At 37.4% G+C, this 18,311-nt stretch overlaps 1 protein-coding gene across 4 annotated transcripts in view; it reads right to left on the bottom strand.

The window, feature by feature from the left end:
- The window catches only part of C2CD3 (C2 domain containing 3 centriole elongation regulator), a 159,325-nt gene that overhangs the window by 63,514 nt on the left and 77,500 nt on the right, over positions 1-18,311 (bottom strand). For all 4 annotated transcript variants that reach the window (XM_057507226.1, XM_057507225.1, XM_057507227.1 and 1 more), the window contains 6 exons: positions 16,178-16,290; positions 11,603-11,721; positions 9,219-9,341; positions 6,519-7,013; positions 3,935-4,086; positions 1,891-2,137 (listed from right to left, as the gene is read on the bottom strand). In XM_057507226.1, coding sequence (XP_057363209.1) covers positions 1,891-2,137; positions 3,935-4,086; positions 6,519-7,013; positions 9,219-9,341; positions 11,603-11,721; positions 16,178-16,290 — 1,249 coding nt within the window. The remainder of the gene's footprint in view (positions 1-1,890; positions 2,138-3,934; positions 4,087-6,518; positions 7,014-9,218; positions 9,342-11,602; positions 11,722-16,177; positions 16,291-18,311) is intronic.

Genomic DNA, 18,311 nt, shown 5'->3' with positions numbered 1-18,311 from the left:
TTATTTACTATTTTCTAATGAAGTTGGGACTAATACCAAGACTGTTCAATAATGGTAAGAACTATTTGGAAAGGTAGTGAACTTAGTGTTACTGAAGGTACTTCTACTACTAATAATAATGGTTTTACTATGAGCCAGGCGCTGTACTAATAAGCCCTTCACTTGTATTAGCCAATTTAACACACATAGCTAATAACAGTGGAACTAGGGTTTGAACTCAGGTGATCTAACTCCAGAGCTAATGTTCTTTACCTCTGCCCTGTACAGCTTCAGCAGACACTAGACAACCAATTGCTGGGGACGTTCAAAGGGGGGATTCAGGATTCAGATAAGGGTCAGAGTGTATGATTTTCATATGTTTAACTTTCTAAATAATCCAATAAATTTGAAATAGATTACATTAGGTCTTTGTTTTGAAATCTAAACATATCAGCAATATCTGCTCAAAACCTTCCTTAGGAAACTGAGAACTTTCAATTTAATTCCCCTGAAAAAAAAAGAAAGAGGGAAAAAACCTCCTCAGAATCACAGTGGCTTTTGGCCATATAGTATTACAGTAATTAAATAATTCAGTTCTGCAGATGCTGAACTGGATGAGGGACTCAAGTATAGGAGGAAAAGCAGTTGTATTTGTAGGTATCTACTCTTTGAAGGACTTCTTTTCTGTTCTTAGTAACATTTTCTAACTTTCAGTATGGAATTAACAAAATCTGAGTCTACACTGTAATGTGAGGGTCATATAACACCTAAAAACACTTGGGAATGTTATGGATGATTTTCTTTGTTTGTGCTTTTATGTCATTATTAAATTTAAAAAGCCACTATTATCTACTGATAGACATTAGTATCTAATAGAAACAGTAAAGAAAAGTTTATAGTTCACAACATACAAATAAACAATAACCTGTTAGTAGATTATTTTCCTAATAGTTCTCTTCTAGAGATATTATATTTGTCATTCAGATTCTGATTAAAAAACATAACTTACTTACATGGTGTGGAGACTGAGATTTGGCTATACCAGTAAGTGAAGAAACCAAATGTTAAGATACAGTAGGACATGATATAGTGGAATGATTGGACTTCAAGTTAGAAGACCTGTGCCTAAACCCCAGGTCTCCCATCCTTCACTATGTGATCTGGACAAGTAACATAAGCTCTCTGATTCTGTTTCATCAACTACAGAGCAATGACAACAATCCACCTTATGTAGTGGTTAGGGAAATAAACATGATAAAGTACATCAGTGTACTTTCTCAAATGTACAGCACTGTACAAATTATTTTTAAGTTCCTTTAGTAGAAAAGCAAGGAACTTTACTATAACTTTACAGTAAGGATTTGACTGAGAAACAGAATAAGATCTCACTGGCTTGCACTTGCAATCACTCTCCACTCCTCAACTCCAATTTTTTTTCTCCCAGATTATCTTTTTTTAGTGCAGTTTTAAGTTTACCCCAATTTTTAAAAAACAATTATGTTCCTAAATTATAGGATAAAGATCTGATTGTCCAATTAGATTTTCTTTATAAATTCAAAGAGCTCAGGGAGACATTGATATCCACTTAAACCATAAAAGAAAAATATAAATGATTCCTTTGATCTACAGCAAGTATTGGAGTGCAAGTATGTTCTTTTTCACTACTGTAATAAGGATCTGGGGCAATGGTTCCACTAAAGTAAGATAAAATGAGATTATAATACTTGAAATTTGCTAAGAGCGATCTTAAGTGTTCTCAGCACACATAAAACAGCTAACTAGGTGAGGTGATGGATATGTTAATTAGCTTGGTTGTGGTCATCATTTCAATGTTATGTGTATCAAAACATCATGTTGTACACCTTAAAATGAAATTATGGTTTTGTAAACAATCAAGTTTTTAGTCACTACCACAGCAACAGAGGCTATAGATGGCTGGTCCAGGAAATGAGCTGGCCTAGGGCTGAAGAGAGGAAGTATTCTTTCTTCATTCTTTAATCTTTGTAGTGCCATTATTTGATCTGAAGAACCCATGGCTAAAAAGACTCGAAGATTCCCATTTTGGTGGCCCGAGAACACATCAATCACCGGCATGTAGCTGTCAACAGCAACAACTGGGTACTGAGCATCAAGCAGTAGGCGAGAAATCTTGGGGTCTCTAGAGGGAGAGAAATTGTGGATGAGCAAATAACAATCATCAATTATGTTAGAGTTGCTGTATTTTCAATTTGGCTCATTTTCTCAGTTTGTTAAAAATGGATCTACAATTAGAAAAGTAATAGTGGTTTGAAAAAACACAATTTTATCCATAATCCATCAAATAAAAATTACCAGGCAGGTAAATTCCAAATGTAGCAATTTAAAGGCAGGGAATGTATCTGATTTATCTATCATCATGGCCCCAAGCCCAGTGCCTGGGATCAAGAGCTATCTAGGTAAAGGGTTGGTGAATTATTTTACAGGAAGGCAGTATGGTCAACCAGAATAAGTATGGACTTTGAAGTCTGACAGATAAGATCTGGATAATATTACCAATAATATCTGCCATTTACTAAGTGCTTACAATGCAATCCTAACACTGTAAAGGTATATCCATTATTAACAAATGAGAAAAATCCAGTTGCTTTACACTATACCATACTGAATCTTAGCTCAAGTCACTTACTTGTTGTATGAATATAAGTAATCAGTTTAATCTGTTTCTTCTTCTATAAAATGTAGGTATAAAAATTCCACCAAAAAGCTGTTGTTAAGACTAAACTAAGATAACAGATATAAAATATCAACCATGATGCTTGATACATGGTAAGTGGTTAGTAAGTGATAGCTACTATTATTTCAAGCTCTCATAAAAGAATGGGGTTCTAACAAAATGAGCAGGGAAGGGGGAATACCAGACCAGACTAATATCACAACCAAAAAGAGGGTTAAAAAAAAAACCCAAAAGCTTACAGCTGACAATGACATCCATGATTCCAGCAGTGTCCTTAGCCTGACCATACTTCTATCATAAGTACTTAACTGTTCATAGCAGATTATCCATTGATTTTCTCACTAGATCCTGGATCACATTGCTCCATAAAGGAGATAGGGGATCTATCATTCCCCTTATTTTACAGATGATGAAAAGAAAGCCAGAGAGGCTGACTTTTCTAAGTCAAAGAACAAGTTTCTGTATTTGAAAAATGGGGATAATGATAACACTTCCTGGGGATACAGAAAGGCTCACATGATATAGTGCCCACAAAGTGCTCTTTGTAAAATGTAAAATGCAGCATTTAAAACAAAGAACTGTGAGAAGGCTGTTAGGCAAGAGGTCAGTGCTAAAATAATTAAAAATCAGCACCTTGCACCAAAACAAAAAAATTAAGTTTGTACTTCAGAAAGAACTAACCTTACATAAATCAATACCCCATCTAGGTGTTGGGTAGTGAGAAGTGAGGTACAGTATTCAAATCTGAAGGTCCAAAAGATAGTACAGAAATCTTGCGAATAGCTAATGTGAACAGTATGAACGTTTTGTGACTGAGATAAACCATTAGTTTTGTGAGGTGGTAACTTTTGGCAATAGAGCTTCCTGGTGAAGCAGCGGAGCTCTCTGGGTTCTAACCCTGGGTCTACTACTTACGATGTACCTGACCAATTATTTAACTTCTCTTTGCCTCTGTTAAGTCATCTGTAAAACAGGGGAAATAAAAGTTACCTGCCTGAGAGGATTGCTGTGGAGCTTAAATGACTTAAATGAATGTAAGGTTCTTAGCACAGGGCCTGAAACATGGTAAGCGGTATCTGTAAGAACGCTTTAACACAGAAAGAGCAGCAACTGTGGTGAAACTGAGAAGAGTCCTCTAAGGAACTATTGGGCTAGTTATGTCTGCAAACTGAAGGAATTCCTCTTCTGTCCACACAAAGTTAAAGATGTAAAATAAGTAATACTCCAAAAGATCCTATTTACTTGAATGACACGTAAAACTGGTGGAGAGGGAGTTTCACCAGCCCAAGCAACTTGTCCTGTCCTGGGCTCCGCACCTTGTTCCAAGTTTCAATTACCATCACATTGTTCTTAAGCCTTTCCAGGTATTTGGAGGACAGAGAGACAGGAATCACCTAGGGAGAAGAACAACAAAAAGCAAAACAAAAACCCACACCAGAGAAAATAAAGGATTAATTTATACTTCTATTCAACATTTACTGAAAGCCTGCTATGTGCCATGCACAGTGCTAGGAGCTGAACACATTAAAATAGAACCTATTCTGTATCCTCAAGAGAAGCCACAGTCTGGTTTTAGAGAACATATGAAGGCCAAATACAAAATGGTCCGAGTTCTCTGATGACAAACCTCATATAGATGGGACTTTGGGGATACAGAGAAGGTTGTCAGACATGTCAGTCATTGTGGTTGCCAAGTTCATCCAAGCCTTTCCAAGGCAAAGTGACCCATCTGCAAACCCTTGATGAAAGACAGAAGTTTTTGAAAAAAGATGGCTAGTGACTAGACAAGAGTTGAGCACCTAGTCAAACGGTAGCCAATCCCAATGGGTGGTGTGACCCAGCGCAAAAAGCTCTGTTCAGATGTCATGGCAAATAGCAAGCCTACTCTTTATTTGGATTTTCAATGTAAAATTAATCCAGAATTGGCCAGTTAGGTGGTAGCTGAAAGAGAAAAGAGAAGTCATAAAAAGAACCAGAAATGAAGGGCCAAGAGCAGGTCAGTCAACTTAATGGCAGAATCAAGGGCTCACCAATCTGAAGGAACCCAAGCTGTAGTATAATTCCAATAGCAGAGGAGAGATAAGCCCCAATGATGAAATCAACAGAAACACGAGAGGCAAAATGGGTAAAACAAGAAATGATATGGGGCACGATGAAAGGAAGATATCAGAAGAGTAGAGAACCTGAGCAGAAAGACTTTTGTATCCATCTAAGAAACTCCAATTACATAGGGTACCTTGAGCACATTTCTGTTACCTGAAACCAAAAAAAGGAAAATACAGCAACCTAACCTACATGTAGGTGGATTTCAGGGAGAGATTCTGGGGGTAAAGTAACCCTAAATCTTAAGAATAAGCAGGAAATAACTAGGATAAAAAGCTCTGTGTAATAGGAATCATGAAGGCTGACAAGGAAATTCAAGGTAGAAGGAAAAGAGAATGGTCAGGGAACCGCAAGTAACTGAGTGTAGCTGGACTACCTCGTGGGAAGAGAAGAGTGGCAGGAGTTGAGATGGGAGACGTATAGTCAGTCCATTCTTAAAGGGTCCTGTAGTCCAAACTAAGGATTTGGATTCTGTACTGAAGGCTATGGGGAATCACTGAAAAGTTTTAAACAGGGTAGTAAAATAATCTGGTTAGTGTTATAAAGATCATTCCTGTTAGTGCACAGAAGGGATGGGTGGGGAGAGAACAGAAACAGGCCAGTCTCATGGCTCTTTGGAGTGAGCATGAGGCCTGAAAGAAAGCAGTGGCAATGGAGTTGAGGTAAAAGAACTTATTCCAGAGATAATTAAGTTTGCAGCATCTATTGGACTTGGTAAATAATTATGTAAGAGCAAGCCAAGGAGAAGTTTAAGTTCTGCTTGGGTTTCTGAGTATAAATTACAATATTAAAAAGGGCAGAGAAGAGGAAGAGTAACAGATTGGGAAAGAAAAATAAATTCAGATTTGGATACATGTGAATTCCTTCTTTCATTTATACATCTTTGTTGAATAACTGCGATGTGCCAGGCAATGCATTAGGTGCCAAGTATAAAGTACTTTGAGACACTCAGGTGCTGACGACCAGCAGGCAGTTAGATACAGAGACCTGAAACTTGAGGGAGATGTCTGGCCTATACGGAAGTGTGGATTTGGAAGTTATCATCATAAAAATAATGGCTGAAGCTATGGGAATGTTTATGACCATGGGAAAAGGAAGTGTTGGCTTGTACAATGCCAAAGATAAACTAATGAAAAGGAGCACCAATAAAGCTAAGAGAATGGGAAAAGTGTTGGGTCACCACTGTTTTCTTAGTTTTCCTACTGGCCCAGTACTAAAGAACATCTGTTGATTCAGGAAGAAAGTAAGAGTTACAGAAGTCAAGAAAGGATACAATTTAAGCAGTAGTAACAAATTCCACAGAGAAAGCAAGTAAGATGAGTACTGAAGTAAGCAGAAGAATAAATGAGAGTACAGAAAAAATAAAAATAAAAAATAAAGAAGAGTTTGAAATACAGAAAAGAATGGGAGAAGTTTGGTAGTAGTAGAGGCAGAAAGGAACAGAACTCAGAACTCAAGACAGAAGAAGTAGTAGGAAAATCATATCAACTGAGACAGGACAGAAGGAAAGAAAGACATAGGAAAGTTTTACAATGTTGGCAATGTCTCTCCTTTTTGCATCCCATAGTGGGACTGGATCTGCACACCAGATAATTACAAAGGCCCCTCCCAGTCCATATATTCTAGGTTCCTTTCAAAATGGAATTATGATTTGGGAAACATTCTGGTCTCTCACCCCTATACATCTCTACTGGATGCGTAATGTTCAGACATGTATAATTACCTGAGAAAAGTTAAAGACTGGTTGTGTTGTGCCCCAGGCAATGACAGATCTGGAGAATTCGTCTGTGAAGAGCTTGCAATTTAAATAAACATTGCATGGTGGTTGTTTCTCAGAATCTCCAGTAATGAAATCTTTCCCATCTGGCACCATCAGCAGCACATACAACAGCAAAGTACTCTCTTTTGCTGACCCACTTGTCTGATTTACTGAACTGTGAGAGGCCAGCACTGCCATGAGGGTTGAAGGATTTGATGCAACAGGGCTTGGTGCCTTTGGGTTGGAGCGTACCAAATTCTGTGCTTTCTTTGCAGTTTCTTCATGAGTTTGGCTTAGATTCTGTGGGTTCTGGGTATGGGCAACATGTTGGCTAGGTTCTGGTAGTGTCTTATCTGGATTTGTGAGAGCATGAAGTGAGGTATGTTGACTGCTGCTACTTAACTTAGTATTGACCCCACCGGTGAAATCCTTGTTATCTGTAATAAGCTCCACAGTAACCTATAAAACACAAAGGGAAGAGAGTTAGTAGGAATGTTTTCTAGAGTCAGAATCGGAATTTTAGAGCTAGAGGCAGCACTGGATAATTAGGAAATAAACTAATCTTCAGATATATAGTACAAACACTAATAGGATTAAGAAAAGCCAGAAATAGGATTTATCAGTAATATAAGGTGAACCTGGAACATCATTGTGCCAAAAAAGAAGGAAGTGCTTAGAAAAGGATGGAGACCTATTGAAAGGACACAGAATCCAGTTGAAGGGGCTCCCAATGGCCAAATCTGGGACAATTTCAGCATCAAAATTAATAATAATGGGTTACCTATTGAATAATGTAAGAACCCATGAGTTCAATCCAATATAAATAAATATGGATGACAGGAGAACTCTTCCATCGAGTAGGATGCCAATTAATAAGTGTACAAGGAATGGAGGAGTTAGAAAATCAACATCTTACAGTCATCATTGTAATGACTGATTCAGGTAACCCCAATGGAGGACATTCTACAAAGTAAAAGGCCTTAGTTTTCAAAAATATCAAAGTACTGAAAGACAAAGAAGGGTTGCACAACTGCTCTAGACTAAAGGGGAATAAAAGAGATGACAATTAAATGTAACAGATGATCCTGGACTGGAAAAAAATTTGCTATAAATGGAATGACTGGCATAATTGGTGAAATTTGAGTATGGACTATGGTTAGAATATAGTATCAATGTTAAATTGATTTTTAGAACTATACAGTGTTATGTATGATAATGTCCTTGTTCTTAGGAAATAAAAAAATTCAGGGGGAAAGAAGCATGATGTCTATAACTTTCTTAAATAGTTCAGACCTATTCTGCAATTTTTCTCTAAGTTTGAAGTTTTAGGGATAAAGAGGACTCACTGTTCCTTTTATTTAAAACCTACTACAAAGTTTCTTTAGTCTATTGAATATGGACAACAACCTATATAAAACAATACTTCAACAGAGGCAGGAAAAAAACAATTTCTAGTTCATTGATTTTTTTAATTACCCCTTTCTGATTTTAACCTTGAGGTCCGGAATGAACTAGGCAAGTTTCACTAAAACTTCAATAGTGAAAGAGTATTGTGCATTAATTTTTTGCAATGATAATCACACAAGTATTTAAAACTAAATGTTATTTATTAATAAGAAGACCAAGAAGGGGGCAGAGAAGGTTTATGAGAAGCAGCAGCAGCATGAAAATCAGGAACAAAAGCACAGAGGTATGAACCAGCATGATACTTTACTGATTCTTTGCGTGGCTTGACATGGCTATTGGTGGGGAAGCCGCAAGACAGCTGGTAGGCTGAGGTCATATGGTGAGCCTTGTATTTTATCCTTTGGGTGACGGGGTGCCATGGAAATGTTTTAGGTAAGGCTGTGGTGATTTAAAAAACTCACCATGACAATCAGAGAAAGCTATACTGAAGTCACACATCCAAACTCTGCCACTTAAGAAATCCTGAAGTTTCTGAATAGAAGGAAAGAACCCTCTCTCCACTGAATTATATATCAGTTTATTCCACCAGGACACAAACTCAGTTACTTCCCTTCTTGTTCACTGCCACTACTCTAGTTCAAGCCATCAATCATCTCTTTTCTGGACTAATGCAATAGGCTCCCTATATTCCCTCTTGCCCCCTACAATCTAGTCTCTGCACAGTCATCTTTTAAAAATGTAAATCAGATGTCATTCCCATGCTTTAATGTCCTTTTTTGGCTCATAAGATAAAATCTAAACCCTTAACCCTAACCTACAAAGCTCTAAATGATATGGCTCCTGTCTGCCTGTTCAATTTCACTTTCTGCCACTCTCCCTCTTGACTCCCTATTCTGTGGCAATTTTCTGTCCCTTAATGATGCCAAGCCTATTCCTGCTTTAGGGCCTCTGCATGTATTAGTCCCTTTCTCTGGAAAAGTCTTCCCTGTGCTTTTTACTTGGCGGCCTCTTCCTCTTATTTTCAAACCTTACCTTAAATGTCACATTTTTAGATAGACCTTTCCTAACCATTATCTCCTACTTCCTTCCAGGTATTATCATATCATACCAATTGTTTTCTTCACAGCACTTCTGTTGCTCTATTTTAACATAAGCTGCAAGACCAGAACTATGATTTTCTTGTTCATTGCTATATTCTCAGTGCCAGCCAGTAATAAATGCTCCAAAACTTGACTATCGGAAAGTATACTTATGTACCTTGAGGGGACCAACTGGAGTCTGACCATTTTCCTGTTGCACTGGAAGCTGGTTATAGAAAGAAAGCAGCTCAGACTGAATGACAGATCGCAAAGGCAGTGATGCAGATCCAATGACTTCTGGCTGAGAGAAGGAAAGAAAAAGTTTAGGTTAAATGAAGAGGACTCACAGGGGACTTTAGAGCAGTTTATAAAGGAACCCATGCTTTATGAAGTACATAACTTAATTATTTGACTCAGGCAACTTTAAGTGGCAACCTACATTCTGCCGTATTTTGGTTCCCCTTCTAGATTTCACTGCTTCTCCCTGGAAGATTATAGAGGGTTTCATAAATCACAAAGAAGTTGGAAGACTATCTTTTTCTATTTTTAATGGATAGTTCTTTATGAAAAACATTCAATTTCACTATTAAAAATAAGAAATAATTTAGATTATACAAATTCTTGTCATTAAGCTAGGAAAATCACAAAACTTAATATACCTGATGCTATCAACGATATGAAGAAACAGAGGCTGTCATATGTGAAGTTGGGAGTATGAACTGGCAACATAGTTCTGGACAGCAAATTTGATGTTGAATGTTAAAAGCTTTAAATATTCATACTCTTTGCCCCACTACATCCATTTCTGGGAATTTATACTAAAGAAATATTAAGGAATACACAAAAATATTACACATAAAATGTGTATTTTAAAAATTAAAAATCAGAAATAACTAGAGGACCAATAATCAGTAATTATTAAGTTAATTACAGCACATTCCTACAACGCAATATGCAGCCATTAAAATGTTGTTTACAAAAAGTCTGAAATAATATGAACAATATTTGTTATGTTGATTAAAAATAGGCTATTAAATTATACATAGCAAACTTTCAAATACTTATAAAATTATGTGGAAAAGATTAAATATATTTTTTGAAAAAATTACTAAAAACCCTCAAGAGCATATTAAGATTTTTTAAAAAAGGATAAAAATTACATATAAAATTATCTTAATACTAAATACAAAGATTAAAATTATCTTAATACTAAAATATAAAGATTTACACATGTAATATATTTTATTCATTTGAAAAACACAAAGAAGAAACAATTATTAACAATAGTTATTTCCTGGTGATGGGATTATAAGTGATTGTAATTAATTCTCTTACTAGAAAGAAGCCATTAACTGGGTGATTCAATGTCAATATAGAAATGCTTAGAAAGGGTGTTTTGAGGTTGTAGAATTATGTTTTTCTACCTCTTCCTATTTTGGTATATTTTCCAAAACAATTTCTATTATTTATATTCTCTGAAAAAAACAAAAAGAAAATAAGATATATTCCTTAAGCTATTCATACTAAAGAGGAGGTCAAATCACAGACTCCAAGAAGGGACTAGCGGTTACCAAAGGGGAGGGGTGGGGGAGGGTGGGTGGAGAGGGAGGGAGAAGGGAATCCCCTTCTTATGATTAGTGCACATGGTGTGGGGGGGATCATGGGGAAGACAGTGTAGCAGAGAGAAGGCAAATAGTGACTCTGTGGCATCTTATTACACTGATGGACAGTGAATACAATGGGGTATGGGGGGACTTGATAATATGAGTGAATGTAGTAACCACATTGTTTTTCAAGTGAAACCTTTATAAGAGTGTGTATCAATAATACCTTAATAAAAAAAAAGCAGACAAAAAGTAAAGAGGAGGTCAAAGATTATAAAGGCCACTCTTTTATTGAAGGAAGTAAAAACTGCTCATGACATAGTTTCATTGATATATACTGTGCCAGTTAAAGTGAATTTTATAACTTTGGAATTAGTTGATCAAAACTGCTTTCAACATTATATTATTTTGTGCATGGGCTGGATACTTCACATATTCTGCTTGCAAACAGGAAGAGTCTCAAATTAAGGCTAATTACATCAATCCAAACAGTCAATTCTCCAGAGTGGTGAGCACAATGAAGAAGTTAGGAAGTTAGGATCTTAAGTCAAAAAACTTGGGATGGAGTTTTGGCTTTGTATTTTGTGAGCTTGGGTGATCTTGGACAAGTTACTTCACTAATCTCAGTTTCCTCATCTGTAAAATGAAGATAATAATGTATCTAATTCACAGAGTTATGATGATTAAATTTGATAGCATGTGTGTGTAGTGCCTTTAGCATATCTGGCCTAAAACAGCAAACAGAAATAATAAATAATAAATAATAAATAATCATGAGCATTAGTGTTGTTTGAGTATGGAGGAATTCCTAGGTCAGGTAGGAATACCCATTTTTAGCATATTTTATTTTTATATTATATTTTTGTATGCTATAATAGAAAAAATGTTTCAGCATTATTTAAGTATGCTCCAGTTCCTTGGTATAATAGTAAGAAATGGTTAAAATCACTTGAAGTACCTTTTTCTGTGGGGTTTTCTTTGTGTAAATCTGGAAGGTGAGGTTGGAATTCCACCAGTGTTCTATCATTGGGCCACCAAACTGTACTGGAAACACAGATCGCTGCTGGAATTTCACCACTGTAAGGAGAACCAGACACATGAGCACATGTCACACCACCCAGCTATTGCCATCATCAATCCATGCCTTGACACCACCTGCCTCCTTTTCAAATCTAGCTAAAATCTCAGGAATCCAGTCAGTGTAATTTCACAAGTGTTACGTTTGTAGGACTGACCAAGCAGAGACAAAGAGAAAACCCTAGGTATAGTACAAGGGAAGGTAAGCAGTGTCATGTTCTCTGCTTTGCTGTGAGAAATGAATGTCAAGCATATGCGCTCAGGATGTGTAAAGACACATGATACACTTCATTGAGAGTAAAGTAACATGACTTACTGTTTTAAAAAGACAAGTTGGTAAGTAGTGTTTACAAAAGGAAGGTGGGAAGAGTGTTGGAGGTTGGACAATGTGGCATACAGGAAGAGAATTAAACCAAAAACTATAATAAAAATGAGTTTATCTTCTGGCTGAAGACAAGGGGATTCCTACTGTAACATTCAGACAAGATACCAGATACTGATGTTCACTGGCAGTGTCAGGTGGGAAGATCTGTCTCTTGGATGGAAAGAAGGGGTTTTTGCTGCAATAACAAGTGTTAAATGGGATAAAGTGACAGCGGTATCTGAGTCTGTGCTCACTGCTATGGGGCTTTGGTAGATTAAAAAAAAAAAGGAAATTTGGGACTAGAATCAAAGGATACAAGTTCAAGCTCCAATTCTGTCACTTATTAGTGACTACCTCAGTCACAATTTATCACTTGTAAAATGATCTTCCTGTCCATGTACTTCTAGGCCCTTAAAGTACATCTGAAAAACCCTCATAAAAGGTTAGAGAGAGAACCTGCTATCTCTGGTATTCATTCAAACTGCCCATTTTAACCTGCTGATCTTTCTGTTCATCTTTGCCATCTTACTTGTTGACTCTGTATACTTCTCTTGGTGCTCCTGGCCAGGACCTGGGACTTTCTATCTGGACCCACATACAAGAACAATGAACAAAACTTTGAGCCCAGGAAGCCCATACCCACTAGTTTATCTGCTTGTCTTAGCAGGGGAAGGAAGGTAAGATAGCACCTACACCTCACTGGAGTGCTGGGAGGACTGACTGAGGTAATAGGTGAAAAAGCACTTTGGTCATTGTAAAATCCTTTATGTACAAACAGAACTCTATTTCAATTTGGTGCCACTCAGATTTCTCCTCATTGCCTGGGTACATTTTTGTACTGTATTTCTCACATACTCTGTTTCTTATTTTTAACCACAAAAGTGAGGTAAGACAATAATGGAAGAAGAAATTCATGTAAATAAACTACTAACAATGTTCCAGAGAAGATTTTTTTAAGATTTGGAAGGGATCCTGAAAATAATAAGTCTAATCCATATTATTGTTAAGAGAGGCCCACAGATAAAGAGTAATTCTGCCTAAGATCACAATTAGCATATGGTAAAATCAGAACTAGAACTCTGTCTTCCAATGCCTGGCTTGATGCTTATTCCACACCTCCTATATGATCTTTGTCAGGACCTGGGGAGAAATCAACCACTGAGGCCAATAATAACAATAATGAATGAGAAGCAATATCAGTTAAGAGCATGTGACATGGAAAAAAGAAGATCCAAAAAAAAGCATGTGACTTGGAATCAGAAAAGTTCTAGGTTCAAATTTTAGTTCTACCATAAACCAGCTGTGTGATCTTAAATAAGGTGCATTATGCCTGTTTCCTCTTTTCTCATCTGTGTGTGTGTGTGTATGTGTGTTTGTTTTCATTTGAGGATTAAATGCTTCATGTATGCAAAACACTGAGTATAGTTCTTGGCACATAGGATAGTGTCCAATAAATTTGAGTTACCATTAGTTATACACTATTTTAGAGTTTAAGGCTTTTACATTCATTATCCCATTTGTCCATTAATCCCTTGTGTCCTTGCTTTGCAGAAAGTATGTTAGCTGAAATTCATTCATATGAGAACTGTGTCCTTTCTGTATCTTGATTTTATAGATGGGGAAACTGAGGCTCAGAGAAGTTTTAAGAAATTCATCAAATGCCACATAGGTATAAAGAGGTAGCAGGGAAGACCTGGGAAGAGGATCCAGCATTTTCCTTGCCTATGGGGGTTCAGTAAGAAGTTTAACCACATTAAAGCTCTTCAAACATATTTCCTTTCAGCCAACAGGATAATTATACAGTTTTGAATGCTCTGAACAAAACTCCAGGGCAGCTTCTGTTGCTATTGGTAATTTAAGCATAGAGCCAGGAAGTAAACATATGAAAATTTTTAAACGCCCTAATTCTTCCTTAAGGTAATCAGGAACTCAAACAATGTAGTCTAGTAAAAGAGTATATTAAATTACTTTAGGCACTATTTTTTAAGGGTAAATAAGTATTTTTAATGTTTGTGCTGGATATAGGCATCTTAAGTGAGAAATAATGCATGCACAAGATTACTCACCAAAGTACTATTTTTAACAGCAAAAGATTAAAATAAACTTAAATAGTGATAATGTTGAACAACAGGGGGTGTTTAAATTATGGCAAAGCCATACAATGGAATACTATGTTGTCATAAAGGACTGAGACAGTCATAAAAGACTGAGCTCTTTATGTCCCGCTATGAAAAAAATCCTAAGATATACTACTAAAGGCAAGGTAAGAATAGTGTATATAGTCCCCTAATACTTGAGTAAAAATGAGGAGAAAGCAAAAAAGATAAACATATTTGCTTATATATGCATAAAATACTTTGGAAGACTATAAGACTCACAACATTGTTTGCCTACAAAGATTTTGAAGCACATGAATAAATTGTATCTAGTTCAAAAACCGAAAAAAACAAAGCAAAATAAAAGTTTGAAAATGCAATGTTACTGTGCTGTACAGGAAAGTTACTGAGAGTAAAGGAGAGTTAGGACCATATCTTTTGCTTCTCAAACCACTTGCCAGAGAAGAAACTCAACAATGATCAACTGTTCACAGGCCAAACTGGAGAACCAAGGCAAAGTTACTTGCAAAATCATTCAAAAGCGTTTGTAATTCTGGATGACAAGAACATAAATGTCTTTTATATTACCCTTTTACTTTTCTGTATTTGAAATATTCAAAGCAAAACAGAAAAAAGACATCAAAAGCTCAAACAAGAAAAGAAAAAAAACGACTACAGCAAAATTTTAAAACTTTTGTGCTATAAATGATACTATTTAGAAAGTGAAAGGACAACCACCCACAGAATGGGAGAACACATTTGCAAATAATAGATCTGAAAAGAGTCGTATATCAAAAATATGTAAAGAACTCTTACAACCCATTTAAATGCGTAAAGGATTTAAACAGATATTTCTCCAAGAAGATATACAAAATGGACAATAAACTCAGGAAAACAGACTCAAGTCATTAGCCATTAGGAAAGCACAAAACCAAACCACAGTGAATATCACTTCACACCCTCTAGGATGGCTGAATGAAAAGTGATGGAAAATAACAAGTGTTGGTGAGATTGTGGAGAATTGGAACCCTTATACACTACTGATGAGAATGTAAAACGGTGGGGCAGCTGTTGAAAATAGTCTGGCAATTCTTCAAAAAGTTAAAACATATAATCACCATATGACCCAGCATATGGTATATACCCAAGGGAAATGAAAACATATCCATACAAAAATGTGTACAGAAATGTTCAGAGTAGCATTATCCACAATAGCAAAAAAGCGGAAACAATCCAAATACCCATCAGCTAATGAATGGATAAATAAAAATCATAGTATGTGATATATCCATATGGTGGAATATTATACAGCCACAAAAAGAAATGAAGTTTAACCACATTAAAGCTCTTCAAACATATTTCCACAACATGGATCAAACTTAAAAATATTATGGTAAATTACAGAAACCAGTCACAAAAATCACATATTATATGATTCCATTTATACAAAATGTCCAGAACAGACAAAATGATACAGATAGAAAGTAGATTAAGGGTTGCTTGCTGGTTGTGGTGGGGAAAGAGGGAAATGAGGAGTGGATGCTAAGGAGTACAGAATTTCTTTAAGTGGTGATGAAAAAGCTCTAAAATCCTACCATGGTGATGGTTGCACAAGCCGTTAAATGTAATAAAAACCACTTAATTGTACACTTCAAATGGGTGAACTGTATGCTATGTGAATTTTATTTTGATAAAACTGTTTTAGAAAGTAGAAGGAAAGAAACATGTCAACAGCTGAAAGAACATGATCTAAAGCATCAGGAGTTCTGAGTTATAGTCTCAGGCATGTTGCTGGCTTGCTGCCTTGCACCAGGATAGTCAAAGCATCTCTGGGCCAGTTCCCTCACTTCTAAAATAAAGGATTAGAGTATATTTATCTCAAAGTTCTTTCTAGGTCTAAGATTCTGTGATACTGTAAAAGTCAGATGAGTAATTAGGGATTCAAATATTCTTCTGAAGCCAAAATGTCTAAGTAGCAAACCACCCTCTCTCTTACTTCCATCTGTAGTTTTACTGGAGGCAAGTCGGACAACCTCAGTGATCAAAGCTGTCTTTTCCAATCCATTTTTGGTAAAGCCCACAGGAAAATGATATTCCACAAAGAAGGTGCTAAAATTCAAAACAAAAAATGTGATTAAAAACAAACCAAAGAAACAAAAATAAAATACAACAAACAAACAAAACAAATATTATGCCTATTTTTTGTCCGATCAATCCTTCATATCTTTCAAGGCCTATTTTTCAGGACCTCAGGTCCTCAGTGGACCTACCTCCTCTCTACAAAGCCATCACCAGTCCTGTAGGGCAGAATTAAAGGTTTCCTCCCTTACGCTCCCACAAAAGTACTTTTAAAAAATTATCTATTTAAGGCGGAGCCAACATGGCGGCGTGAGTAGGACAGTGGGAATCTCCTCCCAAAAACATATATACTTTTGAAAATACAACAAACACAACTAGCCCTAAAAGAGAGACCAGAAGACGCAGGACAGTGGCCAGACTGCAGCTACACCAGCGAGAACCCAGCGACTGGTGAAAGGGGTAAGATACAAGCCCCGGCCCGGCGGGACCCGAGCGCCCCTCCCCCCAGCTCCCGGCGGGAGAACAATAGGCAGAGCGGGAGGGAGACGGAGCCCAGGACTGCCGAACACCCAGCCCCAGCCATCCGGGCCAGAGCGCAGACACAGTACATGCCCAGGGGGCCCTGGATACTGGGGGAACAGGGAGTAAGACCTCTGAGTGGGTGCTGAAGCTGATGCCCCTGTGACAAAGAAAAGCGGGGGCTTTTTGAAAGTCTTAAAGGGACAGGGACTTAACAGCTTGACGGAAACAACCCAGGTCACAGTACAGCAGCTGGAAATTACAGGGAAAACCGGGTGCACTAACCCCCTGGGCAACAGCTCTGAGACCCCTCACGGAGGCAAACAGTCAAGCAGCCCCCCCATCCATCACCCCACCGGGCGCTGCGAAAGCAGAGAAGCAGCCTGAGACAAATTCCTCCCACAGAAAGGGAAATTTCTCCCTCCCAGCCAGGCAAGACACAAAGACCCACTCTACACGCAATTACCCAACACAAGCCACTAGGGGTCGCAGTTGCCCCAGTAAAGAAAGGCCAGTAGTAAGTGAAAATTTTGGCCCTCCCAGCTGACAGTCAATAGCACCTGTCAACATGAAAAGGCAAAAAAATATGATCCAGACAAGACTAACCCAGACAGCTTCAGCATCTGCTACATCTTCCCCTGAGAAGGAATCTGGGGAGATAGATTTAACCACTCTACCTGAAAAAGAATTCAAAACAAAAGTCATAACCATGCTGATGGACTTGCAGAGAAATATGCAAGAACTAAGGAAGGAGAATTCAGAAATAAAACAAGCTCTGGAAGGACTTCAAAACAGAATGGACGAGATGCAAGAGACCATTAATGGACTAGAAAACAGAGAACAGGAACGCAGAGAAGCTGATGCAGAGAGAGATAAAAGGATCTCCAGGAATGAAAGAATTTTAAGAGAGCTGAGTGATCAATATAAAAGGAATAATATAAGAATCATAGGCATTCCAGAAGAAGTAGAGAGAGAAAAGGGGATAGAAAATGTCTTTGAAGAAATAATTGCTGAAAATTTCCCCAAACTAGGGGAAGAAATGGCCTCTCAGACCACAGAGGTACACAGAACTCCCATGACAAGGGATCCAAGGAGGGCAACACCAAGACACATAATAATTAAAATGGCAAAGATCAAAGACAAGGACAAAGTATTACAAGCAGCCAGAGAGAAAAAAAAGGTTACCTACAAAGGAAAACCCATCAGGCTATCATCAGACTTCTCAACAGAAACCCTACAGGCCAGAAGAGAATGGCATGATATACTTAATGCAATGAAACAGAAGGGCCTCGAACCAAGACTACTGTATCCAGCACGAATATCATTTAAATATGAAGGAGGGATTAAACAATTCCCAGACAAGCAAAAGTTGAGGGAATTTGCCTCCCACAAACCACCTCTACAGGGCATCCTACAGGGACTGCTCTAGATGGGAGCACTCCTAAAAAGATCACACAACAAAACACCCAACATATGAAGAAGGGAGGAGGAGGAATAAGAAGGGAGAGAAATAAAGAATCATCAGACTGTGT

The sequence above is a fragment of the Manis pentadactyla genome, chromosome 9 (assembly GCF_030020395.1).
Source record: "Manis pentadactyla isolate mManPen7 chromosome 9, mManPen7.hap1, whole genome shotgun sequence".
NCBI classification, from domain to species: Eukaryota; Metazoa; Chordata; class Mammalia; order Pholidota; family Manidae; genus Manis; species Manis pentadactyla.
This window is presented reverse-complemented; position numbering and strand designations above follow the sequence as displayed.